The sequence below is a fragment of the Ursus americanus genome, chromosome 3 (assembly GCF_024610735.1).
Source record: "Ursus americanus isolate L20-20 chromosome 3, mUrsAme1.1.p, whole genome shotgun sequence".
NCBI classification, from domain to species: Eukaryota; Metazoa; Chordata; class Mammalia; order Carnivora; family Ursidae; genus Ursus; species Ursus americanus.
In genome coordinates this window covers 14,529,618-14,554,366 of record NC_142129.1, presented here as the reverse complement: position 1 = coordinate 14,554,366, position 24,749 = coordinate 14,529,618, and the positions used below count along the sequence as shown (strand labels likewise).

Genomic DNA, 24,749 nt, shown 5'->3' with positions numbered 1-24,749 from the left:
GTTCAAAAATGACAATAGTTCTAGAGACATTAATGATGGTCACAACTGAGTGTCTGGGGTTGCTTGTGACATCTAGTCGATACACAGTGCACAGGACCGCCCCCCACGACAAAGAATCTTCCAGACCAAAAAGTCAACACTGTGGAAGCTGAGAAACCCTGGAATATGGGAATGTTTATTTGGTTTCTGTGTTGCTCCTTAAAAAAAGGAAAAAAAAAATCTCAGTCCAGAGTTGTTCCTGTGCTTGTTCTCATTCTATAAAACACCTTTTCCTTGTCTGCTGTTTTATTTCTTACCTCATGACCCTCTTCCAAACAGTCGTGCTACTTCTATCACTTCTGGAGCATTGCTGACTATTCAGCGATGTTGGGACAACAGCAAAACTGCAGTGAGAGCTGGCTAGCTGGCGCCGCCCGCTCACTAGGTTCAGTGAATGTTCTAGACCACTGTCTGAAAAACCACGCATGCCTGCTTATCGTGGACCTTGGTTACTCACAAGATGAAAACACTAAGACTTACTCAGACTCGCTAAGACTTACCCAGAGTCTTATTGTGATATATTGTATTAATTTTACTTAAGAAGAGGTTTAGACAGCAAATATTTCTGGGTGAATTTAAGAATGAGTGAGAAACTGACCTCCAGCTTACTGTCTGTCTAAACAGGCAGAGGAACAGTCCCGGCTGCTTGAGCACAGGTGCTGACATCCAAACGCCTCTAGGAGGCGCTGTTCTCTCTTCAGAACAGCACTTCCTTGTCTTGAGGGCTGAGGCTTCCTAGTTTCTCTCGCAAGTGTTCAGTTCATGACTGCTCCTGATGCTGACATCAAAACTTTTCTCACGTTCATGTCAGTGGGATCAGGGAGACACCGACTCAGGAATCCTGCTCTGATTTCCTGCCCTAATGAGGAAACTGATTGGGACATTTCTGACCAGGCCAGCCCAGCATCACAAAGCATACCCTTGGGCAAACTTTACAGGTTACTCTGAATTATTAATCTTGTCTTTTATTTTATAACTCTCTGATATGCAGACTGTTCACTTATACAGTATTCTTCACCTCAAAATCAAGTTGAACCATCTCAGAGAAGTTTTGACCCACTGTTTCCGCTTCTAGAAATTTCTTGCACAGAAACACTCTACAAGGGGACAGAATTAAATGTGCTAGAATGTTCATTGCAGTGTTGTTTGTACTGTTAAAAAGTTAGAAACAATTTCAATGTCCACCAATAGGCAAATAATGAAGTAATAATAATTCTGATACCTCCATACTAAGGAATTCTATGTTGGTGTTAAAAAGGAATGCAATAGAGCTATATGAAATGACAGAAGAAGCAAGTTGCCGAATGTATTAGCTCTAATTTGTAAAAAAAAAAAAAAAAATATATATATATATATATATGTATGTATGTATGTATTTTACATATATTAAGAAGTGCTTTGGAGCACATACTGTATGCCAAAGTCTAAAGAAAAGTTATTTTTAAAATGTATACGTTGTTGGGGCGCCTGGGTGGCACAGCGGTTAAGCGTCTCGTCCTGGCGTTATGGGATCGATCCCCGCATCAGGCTCCTCCGCTAGGAGCCTGCTTCTTCCTCTCCCACTCCCCCTGCTTGTGTTCCCTCTCTCACTGGCTGTCTCTATCTCTGTCGAATAAATAAATAAATAAAATCTTTAAAAAAAATGTATACGTTGTTTGCATGAAAACATCCTATGTGTTCATTTTGTAATAAAATAAGTGTTTATTTTTGTCCTTGTAGGAAAAAAAATTACATAATCAGATTTGTTTTTTTCCCCAAGCCTGTACAAGTTGAGTTTTCTGTCACTTGCTGGTTCCTATTACCCTCTAGGGAGAGGGCTAATGCATGAGGCAGTGGTTTTTGGCAGGATTATTAGTGAAGACATCATTCTCATCCCAAAGTCCATCTTTTGGCCAGGACCAGCTTTTCTTGACTGCAGATCCTGATTCTATCAGGAAATGCTAAACATAGTTGCGTTGTCACTCTCAGAGCTGGTACCCAGGGCACTCACACTTGTGGTGGATGAGGCCTGGCGGTCTCTCACTCAGGAACTTCTAAAGAGAAAGAGAGACCACCAAGAGGCTCAGCTTCCACCTGCTTGTGGGGACTTCATCAGAAAGCTCCGAGGGCCAGGATTGTGCACACTGTCGACCTCTGTATTCCCGGCACCCAACACAGCACCCAGCAGGTCGCTCAGGATCAATAATTGGTTTTTATTTTTTTTTCAACCCCGCTGAGCAGGGAGCCCGATGAAGGGCTCAATCCCAGGACCCCAGGATTATGATCTGAGCCAAAGGCAGACACTTAACTGACTGAGCCACCCAGGCACCTCAATGCTCAATAATTATTGAATGGATTTGTTTAAGGAGGAATTTTTGGTTCCTGTCAACTTGATTTTCATGTATCATGGGGGCAAGGGGTGTTTGTGAATATGGCTGGCAGTTCCTGGATGGCGAGTCAGGGTTTTCTCTTAGGTTCCCCATTTTGTAAAGTTGTGAGCAGGTGGACTCGCCACCCTAGTGGCTCAGAAATGATACCACGGAGTTGATCTGACCTGTCTTGGTGGTTTGCAGAATGTTTCTGCTTCATGTTAACTAGATATAAATAGCCATCACCCTATACTGGTAAGTGGTGTTAATGGCCAAAGCAAAATCAAACACTTCTGGGCCATCTTTGGGGCCAGGTTGCCAATAAAAGGGCCCCAGTGGGCTTGCAATTGCCCTGAGATCCCTTCAAAGACCCTTTGGACCCCAAATTCAGGCCCCTCTGTTTCCAAAAAGGGGTTCAGTCCCCCGACTTGAGCTCTCTGAGCCAAGCCCTCTGCATCCCTCTTTCTCTGAAGGTCTTTCCAGCCTCTGCCCCCGACCAAGGCACACGACAGTTTGCTCTGCTTTGCCCAGCTCCTGGTCTGTGGCCGCCAGGCCTTGCTAGCCCAGGCCAATTGCCTCTCAATCAAAATCTCAGCCAGGTGACAGATGACACGCACCCAGTGATCTTCCCTAGTACCTATGAGGCAAACATTCTAACATAGATGCTCTGAATGGGACTTAAAGGTGGGACCTGGTAGGTGGATGTTTAATGAAAACGTGCGGGTACTCAGCTAAACATTCAGAAGGATAGAAAACAAACAAACAAACAGAGTCTTCCTTCCACCGTCCACCACCTAGTGCCACTGTACAGAGATGAACACCCATTCACTGTTTCTTGTGTATTTTTGCAAAAATGTTTACACAAGCACACACACACACATTCTGGCGGACACAAATGAGTAAACACTATACACACTCTTCTGCACACTGCTTTCTTCTAACTTAATTTATCTTGGGAGATCATTCCAAATCAGCATATGCTGATTTACCTTATTCTTTTTAAACAGCTGCATACTACTCCAAATATATGGCATACAATTTTTTGTTTTTCTTGCCAGCGGGCTTTCCTCTCCCTTCCAGGAATATTAGCTTGCATTTCCTTTGGGGAATCATCTCTCCCTCCCTGTCAATGTTGCGATTTTGGGTCGGGATGACCCTGACCCCATCTCCAGGCTTGGCCGTATGGCCGGGACCTTACCGCAATGATTGAGTCGTGGTGGACACGTGACCCTGGCCGGGGCATCGGCAGTCATGGCCTGGACTTTATTCAAACTGTTAAGGAAAGAGAAGTCAGTAAGAGACAGAGATAGGACTGTGACTTAGGCAGTAGATGGCTTTGTGACTTTCACTGCATTAGAAGCCCCCTGAAAACCCAAGGAAATTGTGTTATCAGAGACACTGGCATGCAGCTCGTCAAGGCTGGTGTTGGCTAACCCCCACGGCCATCTCCAGGCCCATTGAGCCAATGAGAAGCAGGCTGTGCCTCGGCCCCTGGTGCAGAAAAGGTGATTTGGGGATTTACCAGCTACCGCCTTGCCCCTCCTTATCGGCACGGTCCATCTTTTAACTCTCATGGACTCTCTTCCTTCCCGAGGACAATCTTTGGAGCAGCTTAGGAAACCCCTGGCTTTGCCAAATTCTCTGCTGCCTCAAAGATTTATTCAGCAGGATCATCTTTCGATGTGCACAGTCCGGGGAACTAACCAAGCCCATGCTCAATTCCTGGGCCACAGTATAATTGGCAACATTTCTCACATTTGGCTCTGGGATTGGAAAATCTCTTGGCCAAAGTCTTTTGATGATCCCCACTATTTCTGCTTTGAACATTCTATTTGTGGGCTCTATTTGGGGTTGCAAATATGCACTGCATATTAGGGCAAGGCTGAGGATGAAAAAGATTCTAAGTCATCACCTGGCCTGACAAGGGGCTGATGGAAGGGGATGAATCACAGGCATCACTGGGTACCTGTTGGTAAAACAAACAAACAAACAAAATGGGGGGGGCACGACAGAGGAGTGGTCCTTTCCTTCTGGGAAGACTTGTTCCAGCAAGATGAGCCACAGGCCAGAGAGAAACACCTGACAGAAGGAAGGCTCTGCCCCAGCAGAGAAGCATTTCTTCAATAGAAAGCTGCCTGCCCCCTCTGGTCCCCTTGTCTTCCTGAACCCAAGGAGGAAGGGCCTTGAATACCCTGTGGCTGAAGCAGAGTAGTAGTGAATCGTACAGCAATACTCACATGGACTTGGCAATGAGAATTTGATTGTTGACAGCCAAGAATAGACTCTGTGAAGGAGACTATGTGAAAATACAACCATGGAATAAAATATGTTCTACTACCAGTACTTAGTTTTTCTTCTTTTTGTGTGGTTTTACAATTTTTCCGTTTATTCACTTATGTAAAGTGAAATGATTACAAATGATCTGTTCCTAGCCCTCTTTCTGCCAAGACCTAAGACCTCCCTGGTGTCCCACGGTCCTGTGCATCCTGGTTGCAGATCTTAGGGGATTCTGTGGACTTCTGGGCATACACCAGTATGGTGGGAAGGCAATCTGACTTCTCAAGCCCAATCCAAAGGAATAAGCCGAGAAACCACAACTTGTATATAGGTTAAGCTCTCATCCGTATGGAAATACAGGACCAGTTGAGGATGAGGAACTGTAGCTGAGGAAACCGGTGTGGGATTGGGATGAGAGAGGGAAAATTCAGGGGGAGAGCCTCAGGTGACTGTGGGTTGGCCAGGGAGGGAGTACAAGCCCAGGCGAAGGCCATTGAGGAAGCCCTGCCCTGGGACTGAGAAAACCCACCAGCCACACATCCGCACCGCGCAGCCTTCAGAGATGCCCTTGACTTCCAGTTTTCCGTCTAAACTGGGGATGTCGTCAGCTCCTGTCTATAAGAGTCCCTGGCGCTTAGTGGATGCTCACCAGTGTGAACTGAATCTGAAATGTTGCCCCACTTGTCCCCTCAGACCTTTGCTCTCTTCTTTCTCTCCTGGGTCAAGAATCTGGGCCAAGTGACAGCCCCACCCCTCTGCTCCGGCTCCAGGACGCCAGAGGAAAGCCCCTCATTTTCCTTAAGTCTCACTGCACCATCCCTGTAAACTTTATTCCCATTTTACAGAAGACAGGCGGGAGGCTGGGAGGGACAGCTGGGTTAGAGGACAGGTCTCCCGGCTCCAGGATCCGCGCTCCTCTCCCTGCAGCATCTGGCATCCTGCCGAGGGAGCGGGTGGCCGGCGGGGCCGTGGCTGTGGGGCTGTCCCTGCTCCTCGGCGCCTCCTCCCTCCCCGTCCCCGCCCCGCACCCCTCCCTCCCTCCCCGCGCCACCCCGCCACTCGCGCTACCGCGCGCCTCCACCCGCTCCTCGCGGTGCCCCGGCTCTGCGCGGAGGCTGCGGCTCGACCAGGGCAGGCGCGGCGCGCACAGCGGGCGGAGGCGACGGCGACCGGGCACAGGGGGTCCGGCGCGGGGAACCGGGCTCAGCCCCGGCCTGCGCGAGCCGCGGCACTCGTCCACCCGAGGTCGGCCTGGGGGGACCGCAGGGCGCGCGGAGCGCCGAGTGCGCGTCGGGCTGGGCCCCGCACCCGGGCGCAGGAGCGCGGGCGCGGCGCGGCGGAGCGCCGGGCATGGAGCCGGCCCGGGAGCCCCCAGCGCGGACCCGGCCGCCGCCGCCCCCCGCCGCCCGTCCCGCGCCAGCCCCCGCCGCGCCCAGGCCGCGCTCGCCTGCCGAGGCGGAGGGCCGCGGCCCCGAGGGGCTGCTGCGGCGATCGGGGTCGGGGTATGAGGGCAGCACCAGCTGGAAGGCGGCCTTGGAGGGTAAGCTCCGAGCGGCCCTCCATCCCCGGGCCCCGGGGACCCGGGGAGCCGGGAGGCGGGTCGGAGTCACCTTGGCCAGGCTCCCAGGGGGGAGGGCAGGAGCGCCGGGAGGATTGATTTCAGGGCACTCAGATGCCACATGGTGGTGTTGTTGTTGGTGGTGGGGGGATGTAGCTAGGGACCACAGATAGTTACAGCCTTGACCCACCTAGGCAGCTAACTCACTCTTTGACCTTGGGAGCAGGTTTCATGCTCTGAGCCCCAATCTCCTCCAGAAAGAAAGGGGATAGTTCCTGACCGGACCTCATCTGATGGGCATGTTGAGAGGGTGGCCGAAATCTGTAGTAGTGGAAATGTTTTGGGCAAAGCGACAAAAGCTGTAGAGCCCAGAGATGGTACCCCTGCCCCGTGGGAAGTTGGGGTGGGGCGCTGGAGGTGACGGGGACACACAGGCAGGGGAGATGTGGAGACTATGCCTCAGGCTCTTCCTTGCAAGGTCATGAGTGCCTCCTACCCCTTCCAGTCAGATGGGCTCAAGGAGTGACCCCTGGCTAGCCAAGGGGGCAGTAACCAAGTGGAAAATAGATTTCAAGTTCATGAGTTCTTCTGGAAAACTTTGTGGCCCCTGATGGTGTGTGGTGTTGGGAGATGCTAGAATTGGCAGGGGAGAGGGCTGACCCTCTGGGCTTCTGGGTACCCCTGACATCCCCAGTCCAAAGGTTGAGAATCTGGTCAGTATTAACTAGGGGAGCCCAGAGTCTGGGTCACCCAACCTGTAGGGACAGAGTATTAGAAAAGGAAGGCTTCCTGGAGTAGGTGACCTTTTAGGTGTGGAGAGAAGGCAGGGTGCACCGGGCTCAAGGAGTGCTGTGTTCAGGGGCCAGGTGGCCAGAACTAGTCTGTCCCTTGTGGCAAACTGAACTCTGGAGTACTGGAATGGGGGGGAGGGATGGGAAGAGATGAATCTGGAGGGCCCGGACTGTGAATGGCCACCGAGGCCTTGCCAAAGACTTTGGACTTTGTTCGGCAGGAGCTGTTGAGAGGTTTTAAGCATAGAGTGAGAGCGTGGATTTGCACTTGGAAGAGTGGCCAAGTCAGTGAGGAAGGTGGGGTGTGGTCAGGGGCGAGACCTAGCCAGCACTTGCCAGGGCAGGTGCCTTGCCGTGGAGGGAAATGTGGGGGCAGTAATGTCAGCGTTTGACCCAGAGGCTAGTGGGCCAGAGGTGTGGACTAACTCTTTGCTAACTCTGGAGGGAAGGGCAGTCTGACACCTGGATGGTGATTTGGGACAAAGGAAGCAAAGATATTGGATCATGGAGTCGAAGAGCCATCGTGGGCTGGGAAGAGTTGAGTCGAATAAAGGTGGACAAACCCCTCTCTCTGCTGGGCATTGTTGAATTTGCCTGTGATCCCCGCTTCCCTCCCGCCCAAGTTATTTCTCGAAGTTGCTCACTCCTTTTGCCTGTTTGTCTTCATTCATTCCTAAGCGTTCCTGCAGGGTCTGCCCTAACCTAACTCTAGCCCCCTGATGGTTAGGGTCACTTCAGGGGTGATGTGGTCTCTTTCAGTGCCTCTCTGGCTTGCTGGTTCCTATTTTACCTCCTGCCCCGACTTTGACCCATTCTGCTTCCTGCTCTCCACCGGGGCTGGGTGACCACCTGCAGTTAGGCTGAAGAAGGCAGGAAAATGGCCCAATGGGACACTGGCTCTTCCACCCCTGCAGAAGCTAGCTGATCTGTACTTCGTGCCTACTTGTAGCCCAGCCTTCCAGCCTTGTCTTGCCTGTCCTGGTGTGGCTCCTTACCAGGCCTGGGTCTGGGTCTCACGCCACCTCTGGTTCTCCCCAGGGTCTACCCAGAAGCAGCCCAGCCTTGATGCCTGTGGTCCTCAGAGGCTCAGCAGCTGAGGCCTATGGACTTTTCTTTTTTTTTTTTTTAAGTAGGTTCCACACCCAGTGCAGAGCCCAACATGGAGCTTGAACTCACCACCCCGAGATCAAGACCTGAGCTGAGATCAAGAGTTGGTCACTCAACTGACTAAGCCACCCAGGCACCCCTCCCCCACCTCCATGGATTTTTTTTTCTACAGTAGTTTTAGTGACTGGGGTCCGAGTTCAGGGTGTTCTCCTCCACCAGTGCTCTGAGGGTCTGCTGCGTGTTCCCTTGGCACCCCATCTCCTGTCCAAAGAGGGGAGCTTGGGGACCAGGACTGGTCTCTCCAGGGTGTCACCGTGTGGGCAGAAAACACAGGACAGGGGCTGAGGCAGCTTGGGGAGGTACAAAGAACGGGAAGTCTAGAGTCAGGTAGACTCAAGCCAGATCCTTACACCATGGGCTAGCAGGTTTTCAAACTCATTTGAGCCTCAGTTTCCTTATCTACTAAGCTAGATAATGATTTCTGCCTCTCAGGGCCACACAGTGGGGTAGGCTGTGCAGGCGACTCCTCTCTCCAGCTCTTTGGACTTGACATCCTGCGTCTGTGATGGGGAAGCTCAGTTGAAACCCTTGGACTGCTGGTCTACCTACCTTGAGTCGGCTCCCCACTCCAAGCTGAAGTCCATGTAATGAACCCAGTCGGCTGACACTGAGAAACGCCGGTGATGGGATGACGGGCTGGCAGGTCTGGGGACCAAGGGCTGTGCAGCCCTTGCTTAGCCAAGTACCTGTCTTGAGACAAGTGGGAGACTTTTGAATTTGGCCAAGCTAAACACTCAGGGGGGCCTGTGCTCCTTTATTACGATGCAGTGGACATTTCCGAAGCACCCGCTGTGTGCTGGACCCCGTGCTGGGGGCTTTCACGATACTGTCCCATTTATTCCTCACACATACCCTTCAGGGGCTGGTGAGTGTTATATCTATTCTACAGATGAGGAAACAGAGTTGGAGGGTCTAAGTGTCTTGCCCAAGGACACATGTTGGTTGCTAACGCATGTTTGCCACAAGGGCCATCTGCCCTGAGAGTTCTTGTGTCCTCCCGCTTGGACCCAGGATGTCAGGCTTCGTGAGGCTCATTGGACAGAACTGAATTGTGTTTGGGATATGTGTAGCTCTCCTGCTTGTGCTCCTCAGACAACGCTGTCACCTCCAGTTGGACATTTTTTTCCCTCCTCATGGGTTAAGTGAAATGGAGAACTTCTTAAATTTAAACTGGGATTAGAGCTCAGGACTTCATGACTTTCCTTAGATGAACAACTAGCTTTATAAATAGAAAGCCAAACAGAAGTTCTCCTGATCAAGCCTTCTCTCCCGGTGGCCATTAACTTTTCCTTCCACCACCCTCCCCCAGCCTCGGGGAGGGGTTGGAAAAGATGACCCGGCACTTTGGCCTGGGTTCTAGAAAGACTAGGGGTGACTGGAGATGGGGATATTTCTGGCATCGGGGGTGGGGATGGGGAAGGGTGGCCTGGGGGTATGGCAGGGGACAGAGTGATTCTGCATATCGCCAGGCTATAGATTTTTCAGAGCTCACCAATTCTGAATTTTTAATGTTGAAAGTTTCTTGATTAGGCACCAACCCACAACTTCCTGATCAAAACCACACACATGGATTAGCAAAGCCTTTTAAAATTCAAAAATTACCAAACTCTACATTTGATAGTTTCAAAGAGTCAAGACTAAGCTCACCGGACTGTGGCTCTGACAACTCCGAGAGGTCAGCCGTGAGTCTCTTCTGGGCTCTGGGTGTGAGGGTGAGGGGACATCTGTTTGGGTTGGGAGCCAGATTTTCAGCCATCCCTTCTAACATGAGGCTAAATCATATACATTTATAAACACAAGTAGCTGCATCGTCCAAGTCTATTTATTGTGGACCACTGCAGAGAGGGAACGATTGTTGAGTTAGACACTTATGGCTTGAATTGTATCTCCCCCTGCTCTCCCAAAGAGCTATGTTGAAGCATTGGAACCACCAGCACCTCAGAACGGGACCTTAGTTGCAAATATTGTCATTGCAGGTGGTTAGTTAAGAGAGGTGAGTACTGGAGTAGGTGGGCTCCTAATCCAATAGGACTGGTGTCCTTACAAGACAACAGTCACATAAAGACAGAGACACCCAGGGAGAAGGTCGTGTGATGAAGAAGGCAGAGGCTGGAATGAGGAGACTGCAAGCCAGGGATGAGGAAGGTCACCAGCAAACCCTTGGAAGCCAGGAAGAAGCAAGCAAGGACTCCCCTTGCTTTCAGAGGGACTGCGGCCCTGCTGGTGCCTTGACTGGGGACTTCTGGTCTCCAGTAGCGTGAGATAATAAATTTCCGGTGTTGTAAGCTGTCTGGTTTGTGGCGTTTGCTACCGCAACCCTAGGAAACGAATACAACGTTGTTTTGGATCGTCCAGCCCCACAGCCATCCTCTGTGAGGGCAGCAGTGAGCAACAAATCGGGACTCCCTAGAGTGTCCTTTTTCTGTCCACAGTGCTGCATCCAGGGCAGTTGTCCCCAGGAAAGAACGAAGAGGCTCCTTGGTTCTGGTGACGTTGGAGAAGCATGCACAGATTCCCTGCCCCCAGACAGCAGCTGTGTATCCGTGCGGCCTTTCCTACAAACTCAGCTGAGTTTAAGGCTGACTAAGGACACTGTCGTTCAGTGTAGGTCAATCCCTCTCAGGTTTTTTAGTAGCAGGCGGTGCTCTGTAACATGCAAGGCAATGGCTGAGCCCTACTGTAGGGAATCCAACGGTGAGTAAAGCACAGCCCTTTCCCTAAAGGAGCCTGTGGGCTTGCCACTGCCACCACCACCACGACCACCACCACCACGACCACCACCATCATCACCACCATCATCATCATCATCATGGCAATTGCAGACATTGAACCAGAACTTGCCATTCCAGACACTGTGCTAAGCCCTGAACATTGGCTTCTCATAAAACTTCTTAAGAGGCAGTTACTGCTATTCCTTCGTTTTAAAGATGAAGAAAATGAAGTAAAATAGAAGCGAAGTAACTTTGACATGAAAAGTTACTAAATCATCTAGAAGAGTGGCTGAGCTGGGATTTGAACCTAGCGAATTGGCTTAAGATGCGATACTCTTACCTTCAATGCACAAAGCGCTATGGTGCCGATGTGTATAGGCCTAGAGGGGTGCGTAGAGAAGGAGAGGAAGGATCCAGGCAGTGCACTTGCCACGGGTGCTCATCAGGCAGCTCAGGGGGGCCCTATGACAGGCTGCCATTGAGGACAACAGAGCAGACACAGAAAGAGCCCAGCCCGCGAGGACAGGCATGAGGCTCTGCTCTTACTATGCCTGCAGCCACCTGCCTTTGGACTCCCGCTGACTTGCCAGCACAGACCCTGCTCATGGGAAGGATTTCAAAATGATGGCTGCACTTGCAGGTAAAGATGGCAGACTGAACGTACACATTTTTCCTCTTTCCTTCCAGAAGCCCACTGATACGACAGTAAAGGGATTTTTAAAAAGCCACAAGGACAACAAGAACGGGAGAGAAGACAATAACAATAGAGTTGGGAGCTAGGGATCAACGATGAGAGGCAACTGCTTCCACTGGCCTGAGAAGGCTCAGAAAGCAGAGGAGCAACCTGAGTTACATGCAGGACCCCCAAAGTATGGAGATGGGGGGCACCAGTCATCACGGCAGTGAGTGAAGATAGAGCTGAAACAGGAGGGCTGGTTGAACATTTTAGAAAGGATTTAGTTGCCCAGATCCTCCTCCCAGCCCTGGCAGGAGCCAAAGGCTAAAAGGGCAGTACATTTGGGAGCAAGCAATTAAGAGGACATTTAGGTAATGAATGCATAGGATGGCCTCCCAGCCTCTCCTCCTGGTCAGGCATTCAGGAGGGAAACAGAAGAGCCTTCTCCAGGAACTCTGGCCCACCCAAGAGAAAAAACCCCAGGAGATTAGCACTGAGAGCCCCTCGAGGACCAGCCCAGCCTGGTCACTCTGCTGGGACCCCACAGTTGATAAGCCCCTCCCTGGTCTTGGAGCCTCCAGTGGACTCTTTCTTCTGGCCTTAATCAGGAACAAATAACCAGGGATCTCCAGACATCTGAGGAAACTCGATGACATGAAAACCAGAGACCAAAACAAATGAACAGAAAAAAAAGCAATTTGGAGGAAAAAGAGACTATATAGGGAGAAACAAGCTTTCTGCCCACCTCTCCTCTCCTCCTCCAAAAAACTATCAGTAATATCCTTGAAGAGATAATATATATTATATATATATTTATTTATTTTATATTTATTTATTTATTTATTTATTTATTTATTTAGGGGGTGGGGCAGAGAGAGTCCCAAGCAGACTCTGTGTCCAGCACAAGTGCAGAGCCCAAGGCGGGCTGTATCCTATCACACCAAGATCAGGACCCGAGGCAAAACCAAGAGTCAGATGCTCAACCGACTGCCACCTAGGAGCTCCAATATGGTATCATTAAAACAGGATGCTTTGAGAGGGGGTCTACTGAGAACAGTAGCAAACCACAACAAAACAAAAAACAACCCTGGAAATTAAAAATAATCGCAGCAATGGAAAATTCAGGAGAGAGTAGGAAGATAAAGCTGAGAAAAACCTTCCAGGAAATAGAGCAAAAAGACAAAAAGATAGCGGGTAAGGGAGAAAAAAGGAAAGAAACTCAGAGGACCAATTCGAGTGGTCCAACATCTGAAAAATATGACCTCCAGAAAGTGGACAGAGATAGTGGGTGAGAAGAAACCATTGATGATATAATTAAAGAAAATCTCCTGGAACCAAAGGACGTGAGCTTCCAGATTGAACGGGCCCATTGATTGCCTACTCTAGTGGATGAAAATGGACCCAAATGAAGGCATGGCATGCATGATGAAATTTTAGAAGACTGTGTGATAAAGAAAAGATCCTAAAAGCTTCTAGGGGGTGGGGAGGGAGGGCAGAAAGCAAATGATATTAAAAAGATTGGATGAGAATGGCTCTGGAGCCATTTTTCAAGAGCAACACTGGAGCTAGAAGACAATTAAGTAATGCCTTCAGCTTCTGAAGAATTCTTTCCAACCTGTAGTAGTCAGGCCTCTGGGTTCACAACTCCAGGGCCAACATTCACCGCAGGACACAGTGTGAAGGTTTGCTGCCGGGGCTGTGCAGTGCGGTGGTCCTGCTCTGCCCTTTCTCAGGCCGCTCCACCAAAACAAGGGAGTAAACCAAGGAAAAGGTGACGTAGGATAGAAGGTGCAGGAGAGGCTATACATGAGGGAGGCAGAGAGATCCTGAGGCTGCTGACAGAGGGAGATTCCAGGGCGGTGGTGACTTAGAGAGCAAAACCACATTACAGCAGCCTGGAAGGTTCTGGGGGATGCTGCTTCAGGAACATTGTTATGGACTGGATGGATATTCATGTCCCCCCAAGTGTCAATCAACAGGTGAATAGATAAACAACAACAACAAATATATATACACACACACACACACACGTATGTATATACATATAGTCATACAATGGAATATTATTCAGCCACAAAAAGGAATGACATTCTGACACATGGTACAACATGGATGAACCTTGAAAACATTAAGTGAAATAAGTCAGACACAAAAGGACAGGTATTGTATGATTCCACTTACATGAAATCTCTAGAATAGGCAAGTTCATAGAGACAGAAAGTAGATTAGAGGTTGCCAGGGGCTGGGGGAGGTGGGAACTGGGAGTGAATGCTTAATCAGTACCGAGTTTCTGTCTGGGTGGTGAGAAAGTTTTGCAAATAGACAGTGGGAATAGTTGTGCAACATCCTGATTGGAATTAATGCCACTAATTGTGCACTTAAAAATGGTTAAAATGGCAAGTTTAATGTTATGTCTATTTTATGATGGTAAGAAAAACATAAATAGAGTCTACGTCTAAGGTCTAAAAGGGTTCTTGCATTAAAAATAAAATAAACATTTTCGGTGATCACAAAAAATAAATAACAATTAAAAGGGGGAAGGCAGAGGCTCGGGGGGGAGGGGTTGTGAAGAGGGTGGAAGGTGCAGGGTGGGCAGGATTCCAGGGGTAGCAGCGGAGGAGAAGAGCTGTGGGGGCAAAGACCCAGCCCCGGGGGCTGTGAGGACGGGCTGGGTTATTTCAAGGAGTCCACGTGGCTGAAACCGGGAGCAGGTAGAGAAGCAGCAGGAGGTAAGAACTGGAAAGCTCTGGCTCCCAGAAGGCGGCCAGTGCAGAGCCCTGGAAGGGGGGTCGGTTTAGGCAGCGGGGTCATAGATTCACAGCTGGGCTCCAGAAGAGTGGTTCTGAGACTTAACTAGAGTCATTTAGGACTTGTTAAAACTCCGATGGCTGGGCCCAGGTCAGAGTTCCACGGTATCAGGCCCTGGGCCTTGGTGGTGGGGCTTGGTGGTGGGGTGGGTGGCCGGGTATTGAACCGCTTTCTTCTCTCCTCAGACACCACCACACGTCTCCTGCTGGGGGCCATCGCTGTCCTTCTGTTCGCCATCCTGGTGGTTATGAGCATCTTGGGTGAGCATGGGTGTCCGAGCAGTGTATACACACCTTGTCAAAATCATGTCTAATTTGGTAAAGAAAGGTTCCGGATATACCACGTATTCCGTAGGGCCCAAAGCATAGAAAACAGAGTGCTGTTTCTAGGTGAGAGTTTAGCCTAAAAGAATATATTCAGACAATGACTCTCCATATCCCCTTTACTAAGCCACGCGGGGGAGTGGCCTGGTGACTTCGAGATTGTTCTACACGAGCCAACTCGAGGTGAGTTAGATAGGCACTGCTTCTTGGAGGAGACAGTTTTGGGGACAAGGGCCTTTAAAGATCACATTCATTCATTTAACAAACATTTATGGAGCCCTGCTGTGTGTTAGGCCCCCTAAATGCTGAGGATTAAAAAAAAAAAAAGAAAGGATGAATATGACATCATCTCCCCTGCCCAGTGATGGAGGCATCACTGCGAGGGGGCTTCCCATGTGGGACCGAAAGGGAGAAAGGAATAAAAGGGAGGTAATCCTCTAAAGACAGGCAAAGCTCTATGACCAGGAGATTGGGCTGCTTTTAATGGATTCAAGTCAAAGTGTGTGGTGGGTTCCGAAGGGTTTGCGAACTGATTTCAGGGCCTGTCTCTAATCTTTGAGAAGCACCGTAAGACCAGAGGTGGGGAGCTTGAAAGGGGAGAGAAGTCCAATGATAGTATTAGCCCCCACCAAACCCTCCCCTTTGGGCATGCATGACAATCAGGGGATTTGTGAGTGTTTACAAAAGAATATGGTGATTGCTACTGCCAGCTTGGATTCATCTAGAATAATTACTACAAATTAAATTGGTTTCCTTTTGTCCTCGTGCTAGGTTGGGGAGGTCAGAGCAATGAGAAGACATAGCGTGTTGTGATTTTCGTAAAGCACAACAGAATCTCTTTGGAGGTCCTTGTGGAAAAGCAGTTGAAATGTGCCCACGCCATGGTCAATACTCCCGGTGGTCCTACTTCTCACTGAGCAGATAGGCCAGAGTGTCAGTGACTCACTTGGTGTCAGTGTGGCTGTATATCCCTCGCGGCTGGGGCACCACGAGCCTTTTCTTGGCTCTGTCCCCGTCTACATTTTAATCAATCGCTTGTATGAAAACAAACAAAAAGATGCTTATGGAATTTGTAGGTGATACAAGGATGTGCGCTCAGGATGACAGATGACAGGTGCTTAATATGACAGGTGGGGAAAAAATCAAGATTAAAATATATCTCTCAAAACTCAAGTGAGCCAATGCGAATGAGATACAGGTGGAAGAAATAAAAATAAGATCTTCAGTTGGATTTAAAAGGTGATTGCTACATGTTCTGGACACAGGGGAGACCTGGCTTGGAAACAGAGCACACGCAAACAGTTGAGGAGTATGTCTTGCATGCCCAGGAAAGCCCACGTATGCACATACCCACTGATTCTTTTCCTGGAAGCAGTCTGTAGACTGGAAAGCCCGTAGCCACTGGAAGGAGTATCGCAATCACTGCTGCAGGGGGTGGGGCCACATCTCGTGTGTTCCAGTCTGTTCTGGGGGCAGCATTCTGGTGCCAGTGTGGACACACCGCAGGCAGGACGGAGAAGGGTGTGGACAGCATCCTCTGCAAGGAACTGTGGAAGAGGTGGTGTCTATTTAAACCTGGATGAGGGGAGGCTGGCTGGCGTCCTTCTTCAAGTAGGTGGGAGAAGTAGGGCTGGGCTTCCTCTGGGTCACGCAGAGGCAGATCCGAAATCCACAGGGCTAGGTCCCAGGAAGGCAGGCTAGGACTGTTAGCTGAACTGTTAGCTAATGAGGGCATGGCCAAGGAGATCAGGCCCACCAAACCTGCTGATGGTTCCCACCCTGGCTGGAGAGCTGGACACGTGGCTTCCAGGTCCTTTCTAAATCTGTGTTTCTGGGCTTTCATGCCTCGGGGACTCTGGGAAGAGAGAGGAGCTCTTAACCCAGGGGCTAATCTGCTGTCACTTCTGCTGGTGGTCACGCCCCTGCCAGCCTCCCCAGTTTTCCTTCCCTGTTTATTGGGTCACCAACCTTTTCCCTGCCGGGCACTGTGAGAGGGGCTCATGTGGGGAGACAGCCACCTGAGGCATCACCGGAGGGCACCAAAGTCAGGCAGGTGGAGGGAGCGCTGGGTCGCTGAGTGGGATTCTTCAGGCCTGAGCTGGGGCCCAGCCTGTTGTCAGGTGCTGAGTCCTCTCTGTCTCCCCTGCAGCTTCCAAGGGCTGTATCAAGTGTGAGGCGCCCTGTCCGGAGGACTGGCTGCTCTACGGAAGGAAATGCTACTTCTTTTCTGAGGAGCCAAGGGACTGGAACACAGGCCGACAGTACTGCCGTACTCACGAGGCTGCGCTGGCGGTGATTCAGAGCCAGAAGGAGCTGGTGAGTGCCGGGCGGGGGGCGACCTGTGGGGAGAATCCCACTCCTGGGGTGTGGCATCCCCCCGTGACCTGGCATGTTTCCAGAGCATGTGCGGCCTGGGGTGGGCTGGTGGGCCCTGTGGGGTCTGAGCCCATTTCCGAGGGGCTCCTGTGTCCACTGCCGTGGTGAAGGCCAACAATTTCAATCCAAGGCTGGTTTGCTGAGCTCAACTCTGTATCACAGAGTGTGAGAACCACAAATTGTGAAAAAAGAACACATTGATACCTGCTCGTCCAAATCAGGACATGAGCTCTCGCTGAACACCCACAACAGCGTTCTCAGTAGAAAAGTGAAGGAAACACAATGAATGAGTCTGTTGTCCGTTTTGGATTTTGAGGGTAACAGTGGTGTGGCAATCCAAAATAGCAGGTAATCAAAAAATCACTTCTGTTTGTCTCTGATACACAGTAGAGTATCTCCCTGCTGCAGAGAGAGGCCCAGAAGTACGTGGGTAGGACAATCATACTGAACATTATGATTTGTCCCAGATCATCCATCGAGTGGGCAATCCCAGGCTTCCTGCAAATCAGGGATGCTGACTGATGGGCTGGACCACTGAGCTAGGAGGATAAACCTTGTTCTAGGCTTCCTGGTCCAGCAGGCACGCTCCCAACTGCTGGGAGGGAGGTCAGCATGAGTGCGGGGCACTCTGTGACCCCAGCTCCTTACGGGGGTGCGGGATGCTGTGAGGGACTCCCCCTTTCAGTGTCTATATATCCCAGGAGCCAGTCTTCTCAGCTGAGGTTAGTTTTGGGATGTATGAACAGTCAGGAAACTGCAGATGACTCGGGTTTCCCTCTTTCCTTGATACAGGAGTTTATGTTCAAGTTCACACGGAGGGAGCCCTGGATTGGCCTGCGCAGAGTCGGGGACGAATTCCACTGGGTTAACGGCGACCCGTTTGACCCAGACACGTAAGCTGAGGCTTCATTTTCTGGCCACTGAACTTAGGCCTAGCTCCCCGGACACAACCTCCGGAGGGAGAACCACTGGGTTCTGTGCTAGCTAGAGCTCCTAACATCCAGGTGCAGCAGCATGTGACTGAGATAATGACAATGTAGATGGCTTGACCCCTCTCTCCCTTAATGTCCAGCCTGGTTTGGTGGCTCTACTGTATGTAGTCATTAGAGCTTCCGGCCTCGGGGCCCAGGCTCTTTCCATCTTGTGGCTCCCTGCCCGAGAGCGACTCATCTGTGTGGCTCAGAGGAAGGGGAAGACATGCCCTGGATGTCCCTCTGCATTGGCCAGAACTTAGCCACACGACCACAGCTGCCTGCAGGGGAGGGTGGGGATGGGGCCTCCATTCTGGGCAGCCATGTGTTGCCTAAACATTATTTCTATGGAAGAAAGGGGCTCTGACCCTGGGTACCGTGAACACTCCCTTAGAGAAAATAGAGCCTGAGGGTGCTGGTGGTGTGTGCAATGGTGGGATTGCTTGTGTGGCCCAAGTGGGGTGGACGTGAGAGTGTGCTGCTGTGGCAGGTGTGCGATACCAGGGCCTGGTTTGTGGGGTGCTAGTGGCAGGGGTCATGGGTCGTGGGGGTGGGAGTGTCTGGCTGTGACAGTGGGGGTGGTGATAGTGAGTGTGTGTGGGGGTGCAGTCCAGGCTTAGGGGAGCACAGGGGAGGGCATACAGGGGAGTAAGAACCTCAGTTTCTAGTCCAGTCCCTAAGGCTCAAGGTTCAAATAGGCCCTGAGGACCCAGCTGGGGGCACAGCTACTCACCTGATGATGATGATGATGGAGGAGGGTCTCCAAGGCAGGAGAGGTGGGAGGCATCCAAGACCCCCAGCCCTCTGCCATGGCTGGAAGCTGGCAATCAGCCACCTTACCCTTAGGGGTGGGCTTAATTACGGCTTAGCCTCCAGGGGGTGAGCATCCTGTCGGCTCGTTCCCTCCTATGTCCTGGCTCCTGTGCCCTTCATTTTGCACCCCCTCTTTGTCCTCATTGTCCCTTCCTTTTTTTCTCTTTTTCCTGCCTTCATCCCAGATCTATCCTTAGGGCTGCTGAGAAGTCTTGCACTTTCTGTTCCTCTCTCTCCTCTTCTGGAAGCCTCCGGCTCCCAGAACCTGGGAGAGCCCTGGAGGCTGGGGATCACCAGCGTGCCGACCAACTGCCAACCAAAGGGCCATTAGGCCATGTTTCTCTGGCACTGAGGTGGTCCTGCCCAGCACTCCCTCGTGAGATCATTCTGGTGCCCTCTCTTATGAGACCCCAGCTCCAGCCTTGGCAGGGGACTCAGATCGGGGTGACCAAATGAGGTTAAGAAGAAATCTTGAAATTCAAAAGGAATGATTTTAGGTAGAAAGAACCCCTTCCCCCACATCTAGCGATGATATCAGTGAATTCGTGGGGAACTCAGCCTGGGCAGCAAACGCCGGGGTTCATCAGGTCCAGCCCCGTGAGGTAGTTTCATTCAGCTCTTCTCTGCTGGGCTCTTCCTGGGCTAGACGCTGAGTGCTGTAGGGGAGCCAAGATGAGAGAGGCCCAGAGCGCACTGTGCAGGTGCTGACCACCTAGGGGACTGGCGGGGACAGAGACACAGGCCTCCATGTCCCACGGTGCAGGCAGGCACAGGGAGGCTGGGCAGAGGGTGGTCCTGAACTGGATTCTGGCTCCTGGGACAAGTGAGCTGCCTCTGGAAGGAAGCGGAAGCAGGATGGGAAAGTGCAGGGTGTGTTCGGGAGATGTCTGTGGGCATCCTCAGGGTGGCTGGAGCCGTGTTGCACACAGTAGTAAGCACCTGTCTCTCTTGTCTTCTGGCCATAGATTCCCCATCTCAGGTCTGGGAGAGTGTGTCTTCGTGGAGCCCACCAGGCTGGTGTCAACGGAGTGTCTGATGACCCGGCCCTGGGTGTGCAGCAAGATGGCCTACACGTGAGGTGGGTCAGGCCAGAGGCGGCCCTCCAGCCAGGCCCCGAGACCGGCCTGCCCCAGGCTCCTCTCCAAGGCGAAGCAGTGAGGAGGGTGCCCTCTGCCCCCAGCCTCTGTTCCAGGTCCCACAGCCTTGGTTCCTGGTCTCATTGGCCCCAGGCAGGTCCTGTGGCTCAGCAGTCAAATCCCACATACTCAGTAGTGTAGGCATCCCCGAAACACACACACATGCACACACACACACACGTGCACATACACACGCATGCCCAGGCATGCACACAGTCCCTTCTCAAGTTCAGAGCCCACTCTTAGTCACCCCAAGTCCCGCCCTGGCCCCGCGCTGCAACATGTCTCCCCCATGCGGCCCTGGTGCTCGGAGGCAGGGTGGCCGCTGCCGCAGATGGCATTACTGTCAGCACAATCGTTTCTCTCCTGGCTGCTGGGGAGGCAGGAGGGCGGGCTTCCCCACACGGGGCCCCCTACGTCCACCCTCCCTGCCTTGCCCGGGGCTCTCAGGCAGGCCCCTGCTGTAGCTGTGGTGCTGTTGTGCAGGTCACTGGTGGAATAAAGAGATGACTGGCGTCCAGAGAAATTGGCTGCCATTTGTTCCAGGGTCATGGCTTGGGGGGGAGCAGAGGGACACATCTCTGGGTGCCTGTCTGTGGGGAGCCACCACCCAGGTGCCCTTGATTAGTGTGGCAGGTGGCAGCGTGTAGGAACTGAGGACAAAAACACATTCTGTGGCCTCAGGGCACCACTGAATTTGGCTGGGCTATCGAGTTATTCTTAGATATCTGAAGGGTGTGTTCCATTTGGTTCCTTCATTACTATTCAACTCGATATGACAAACGTTTATTCACATCACACCTACCACGTGCCAGACACCATGCCAGGCGTGGGGATCAACAGCTTTATCCCCCGAGGAGCTCACAGGGAGCAGAGGCAACAGCTTGGGAAGCACCAGAATGTTCTGGAACACAGCTGAGGGATGGTTTATTCTGCCTTAGGGGAGAAGGGGTGAAGTGAGCGGGAGGATTAGCCCTGCAGAAAAGATGATGTTCATGGTGGGTGGGATAAGAGTGTGTGGAGGTCCTAAGGCCTCTTGTTTTCCTCAGTTGGCCTGGGGAGGAGGTGGGGGTCTGGCAGTCCCCCTGGGCCTCTAAAGGCTCCAAGTGCCACCACCCCAACACACACACACTGCTGGAGCCCCAGAGCTCGCCGCCGTGGGGCCTGGGCCGCCACAGCCTCCTCTCAGTGCCCCGGGGTTGGCTGAGACGTGGGCAGCCTGCCTGCGAGCCTTGTGTAGGTGAATTTGGGTCCTGGCCCATTTTCAGAAAATAGCTCAGTGGGAAACCAGGTCCTGCTTTGCTCTGTTCAGTCCTTTTACTGTTGGTTTTCACACAAACCTGTCGGCTTGGTTTTGTTGAACTTTCTGCCTGCTTTCCAGATACCTCGTAAAATACGGGCATTTTTGTGACTTCCTATTTTGTCTTTAGTGGGAAGCCAGTGAGGAACCTGAGTGTAGGATAAAGAGGTGACAGCAATTCAGTGTGGTGGTGGTGCCCCGTGGGGATGGCAGGAAGCCCACCACCTTCCTTGCACCTGTGGAAGTGTGTCGGGGGACTGAGGGCTGAGGAAGTGGTCAGCCGCAGCGGCGGCTACTGTGGGGGAGGCATGGGGATAGTCTCCCTCCCACTGATTCTCAGTCATGCACAGGCCCATGGTCCTCATCAGGGTCTTCCCCTCAAAGATGGTGAGGCTCAAAAGCCTTGCAGGTAGTACCCACAGAAATGTCTGAGGCAGGAAATGCTGCCACAGGTGGTGAAACCGTACCTGGCAGGGTCCCAAGGCCCCGAGGAGTGGTCACGGATAGCCCGGGCTTCCGAGGTCTCCTCCTGTCCGGTGGGTTCAGGTGGGGAGAACCGGGCCATGAGGGGGCTGGGAAGGGGTAGTCGGACAAGACAGGGGACGATGAACCCGTGCCATTCGGATCTTACCTCTTCTTCAGTTATCCAAAGCCTGCCACCTGCGGCTTCCAAGTACACACCGGCAAATCAGCTCTCCTGACCTTGGCTTTGTCCTGGGAACACACCACAATTCGAAATCAGTTTAGTAGCTAAAGGAACCCTGACTCAGGGTCGCCAAGGTTTTCAGAGTTTTCCCATCTGGTGCCTACCGAGGAAGGAAACACAAGACAGAAACCAAACACTGGCACACCAAACTCCGGAAATGTAGGCCACCCTTCCCAAGATTAGACGGCGGCTAAGCTCCTCGGGCTCCCACAAGGGCTGAGGCCACCCCGTTTGTGGGGACGCAGTGCCCGGTGCTGTGCTCTTGGTGGCCACACGGGGCAGCACCGTGGGCAGGCACCCTGCTGGTTTCCGACACCCCCCTTCCCCCCACCCCTGCTGGAGCCGGCCTCTCCCGCCGCCTCAAGGGCCCCAGGGCCCACCCTTCCCCAGGCCCCACTCCTGAGCCCGTTTGCAAGAGTCTTCCTCGCCGAGGCTTCCCCCTGGCGTCGAGAGTGTGCTTACCTTGGAGCCTGGGCTGCTGCTCCCTGGGTGGATGTGAGCCCAAAGCCCAGTCCGTCCTCAGTGAACCCCTGCAACAGGCAGGGCCCCCGTAGAAGGCTGAGCGCATACAGCAGGCGCTCCTCAGACGGCCTCTGTGGAGATGGAAGACAGGGAGGACCACGTGAGCGTGAGGTGCTGTACGGCCAGGTCAGCTCATGTCTGCTTAGTCCGGCTCCTCCCGCCTGTGCTTACAGATGAGGAGAAGGCTCAGAGAGGTTAAGGGACCGGCTCCGCACCACACAGCTGCGGGGTGGTGGAGGCGGGATTCGAACCCACCCTCACCTCACTGGGCCCTTGGGAAGCCACTTGTGTGGCAGGCATGGCCCTTGCCTAGCCGGCTCTGAGGCCAGCTCTGGGGAGGGAGGGTTGGGGGGGGAATGTGGGGGGGGGCACCCTGGGAAAACAAGATGGATGCCCGCAGGCGATTCTTTTTCTGGACACTTCTATCTCCTTCATATGATTTTCATTTCAATTACCCACAGAGTGGGGGTAATGCAAATGACTTCTGTCCTTTTCCTCCTTCAAGGTCGGGCTGGAGCCTCCCTCAGACGCCTCCCTGGACAGCAGCAGCTCTCAGTGGCCACTCCCTTCCCCCAAACCTTCAGCATTTAAGACCGAGCCTCTCACATGGCCCGAGTCTCCTGGCCTTGTCGTCTGTGACTCCTCTCTTCACTCCATCTGACTGCGCCGTCATCTGATTATAAACCCCTGGACAGCAGGGATTGTGTTGTTGGCCTCTTCGCAGCACACATAGCACCAGCTCAAAAGATGGTTCCCGTGACAGTCGGGAACCGTGTGCCATGGGGGAGACAGCAGAGGCTGCTACGGTCAGACTTGTCTTTTAAGCTTTGGTGGCCATGGCGTGGTTTTAGAGGCGCAGCAAAGATAAATCTTTAATGTGCTTTGCTTCAATTACATGAGCTCACTAGCATTCCCTAAGCGTGCACATACTGGGTGGGCTAAGTGGGGGGTGGCCCAGAGCTACCGTGAGGCACTCCAGAATGTCCTTTGCAACATGCATAGAGCCTGCGATGGGGACATGGCTGTGAATGGAAACCAGGCATCGCTGAGTGGGCTTGGCTGCTGAAGGCTCCGGGGCTCACCAGGATAACTGTGCGAATGTCACTGTGTCGCTCTGTAAAAGATGACCTGGTTTTCAGAAAGTCCCACTGCCTGCTGAGTGCTTACACCAGGAGGGGGTGGAGGTGGGCGAGGTACCTGCCTCGTTTCTCTTCTTGGTCTGTAGTGTATGGGACTCAAACTGGGGGCGTCAGGAAAGCCTCCTGCCACCTTCATCAGAGATCCCCGCTGTCTGTCGGGGCAGCCTGGAGTGACACATACTGGGTCTGGCTCCGAAGACCTGCCTGAGACTAGTGTGGGGCTGGCTCCCCCGACCAGCGGTGCTGGGGCTCAGGCCGCTGTGCTAACCCTCTCCGACCCCAGGCTTCCCCTCTCTAAAGCAGAAATCGTGCCTGCCCTGCCTGCTTCACAGGGTTTTGAGAATTGTAGGGATTAGAATTTCAGGATTCAGAAATTACCTACCCTGTTCTCACGATCCATGAGGCCCAGAGAGGTTAAGTACCATGTCCGGGGTCACACAGCTGGCAGCAGAGCTAGAACTCAGGAACCTCCTGTTCCCTGCTTATATTCTTATTTTGCCACGTGTCCTGGTTTATTTGTTTACTTTTCACCATCCTTGCAGGAGTGTAAGCTCCTAGAGGGCAGGGGTCCACTCTCACGCTCCTTTGTTTCTCTAGCATCTGGTACATACAGTAGGTGCTCAATAAATATGTGTTGAGGGGCGCCTGGGTGGCACAGCGGTTAAGCGTCTGCCTTCGGTTCAGGGCGTGATCCCGGCGTTATGGGATCGAGCCCCACATCAGGCTCCTCCGCAATGAGCCTGCTTCTTCCTCTCCCACTCCCCCTGCTTGTGTTCCCTCTCTCGCTGGCTGTATCTCTGTCGAATAAATAAATAAAATCTTTAAAAAAAAAAATAAATAAATATGTGTTGAACTAAACTAACCTTGACTGCTAGTTCCGATGCTCTTTCCTCTACACCATGCTGTCTCTGATCCTGGGAACCTGTACTTCCAGCTCAGCCTCCCACAGAGTATGAAAACTTGCAGATGCGTTAGAGAAAACGATAAGCAAGGTGCTGAACCGCCTTGCAGTTCCCGTTAGGGTCCTGTAGTTTATAGCACAGAGTCCGTCTGAGCAAATACATACGCCGATAAGACAAGATTGGAAT

The 24,749-nt window shown here is 52.1% G+C and overlaps 1 protein-coding gene across 2 annotated transcripts; it reads left to right on the top strand.

Annotated features, from left to right (window-relative positions):
- The first annotated feature begins 5,999 nt into the window (after nucleotides 1-5,999).
- Nucleotides 6,000-24,509, top strand: CLEC2L (C-type lectin domain family 2 member L). Of its 2 annotated transcripts, XM_045792534.2 has the most exons (6): nucleotides 6,000-6,204; nucleotides 14,561-14,635; nucleotides 16,848-17,014; nucleotides 17,867-17,967; nucleotides 19,824-19,936; nucleotides 23,028-24,509. In XM_045792534.2, exons 1-5 carry the CDS (start codon nucleotides 6,015-6,017, stop codon nucleotides 19,933-19,935), a joined length of 645 nt encoding a protein of 214 aa, XP_045648490.1. In that variant the 5' UTR covers nucleotides 6,000-6,014; the 3' UTR covers nucleotide 19,936; nucleotides 23,028-24,509. The 2 variants fall into 2 exon arrangements, with proteins under 2 accessions (XP_045648490.1, XP_045648489.1); XM_045792533.2 differs by lacking the exon at nucleotides 23,028-24,509 and having other exon boundaries at nucleotides 19,824-21,809.
- Nucleotides 24,510-24,749: the final 240 nt, after the last annotated feature.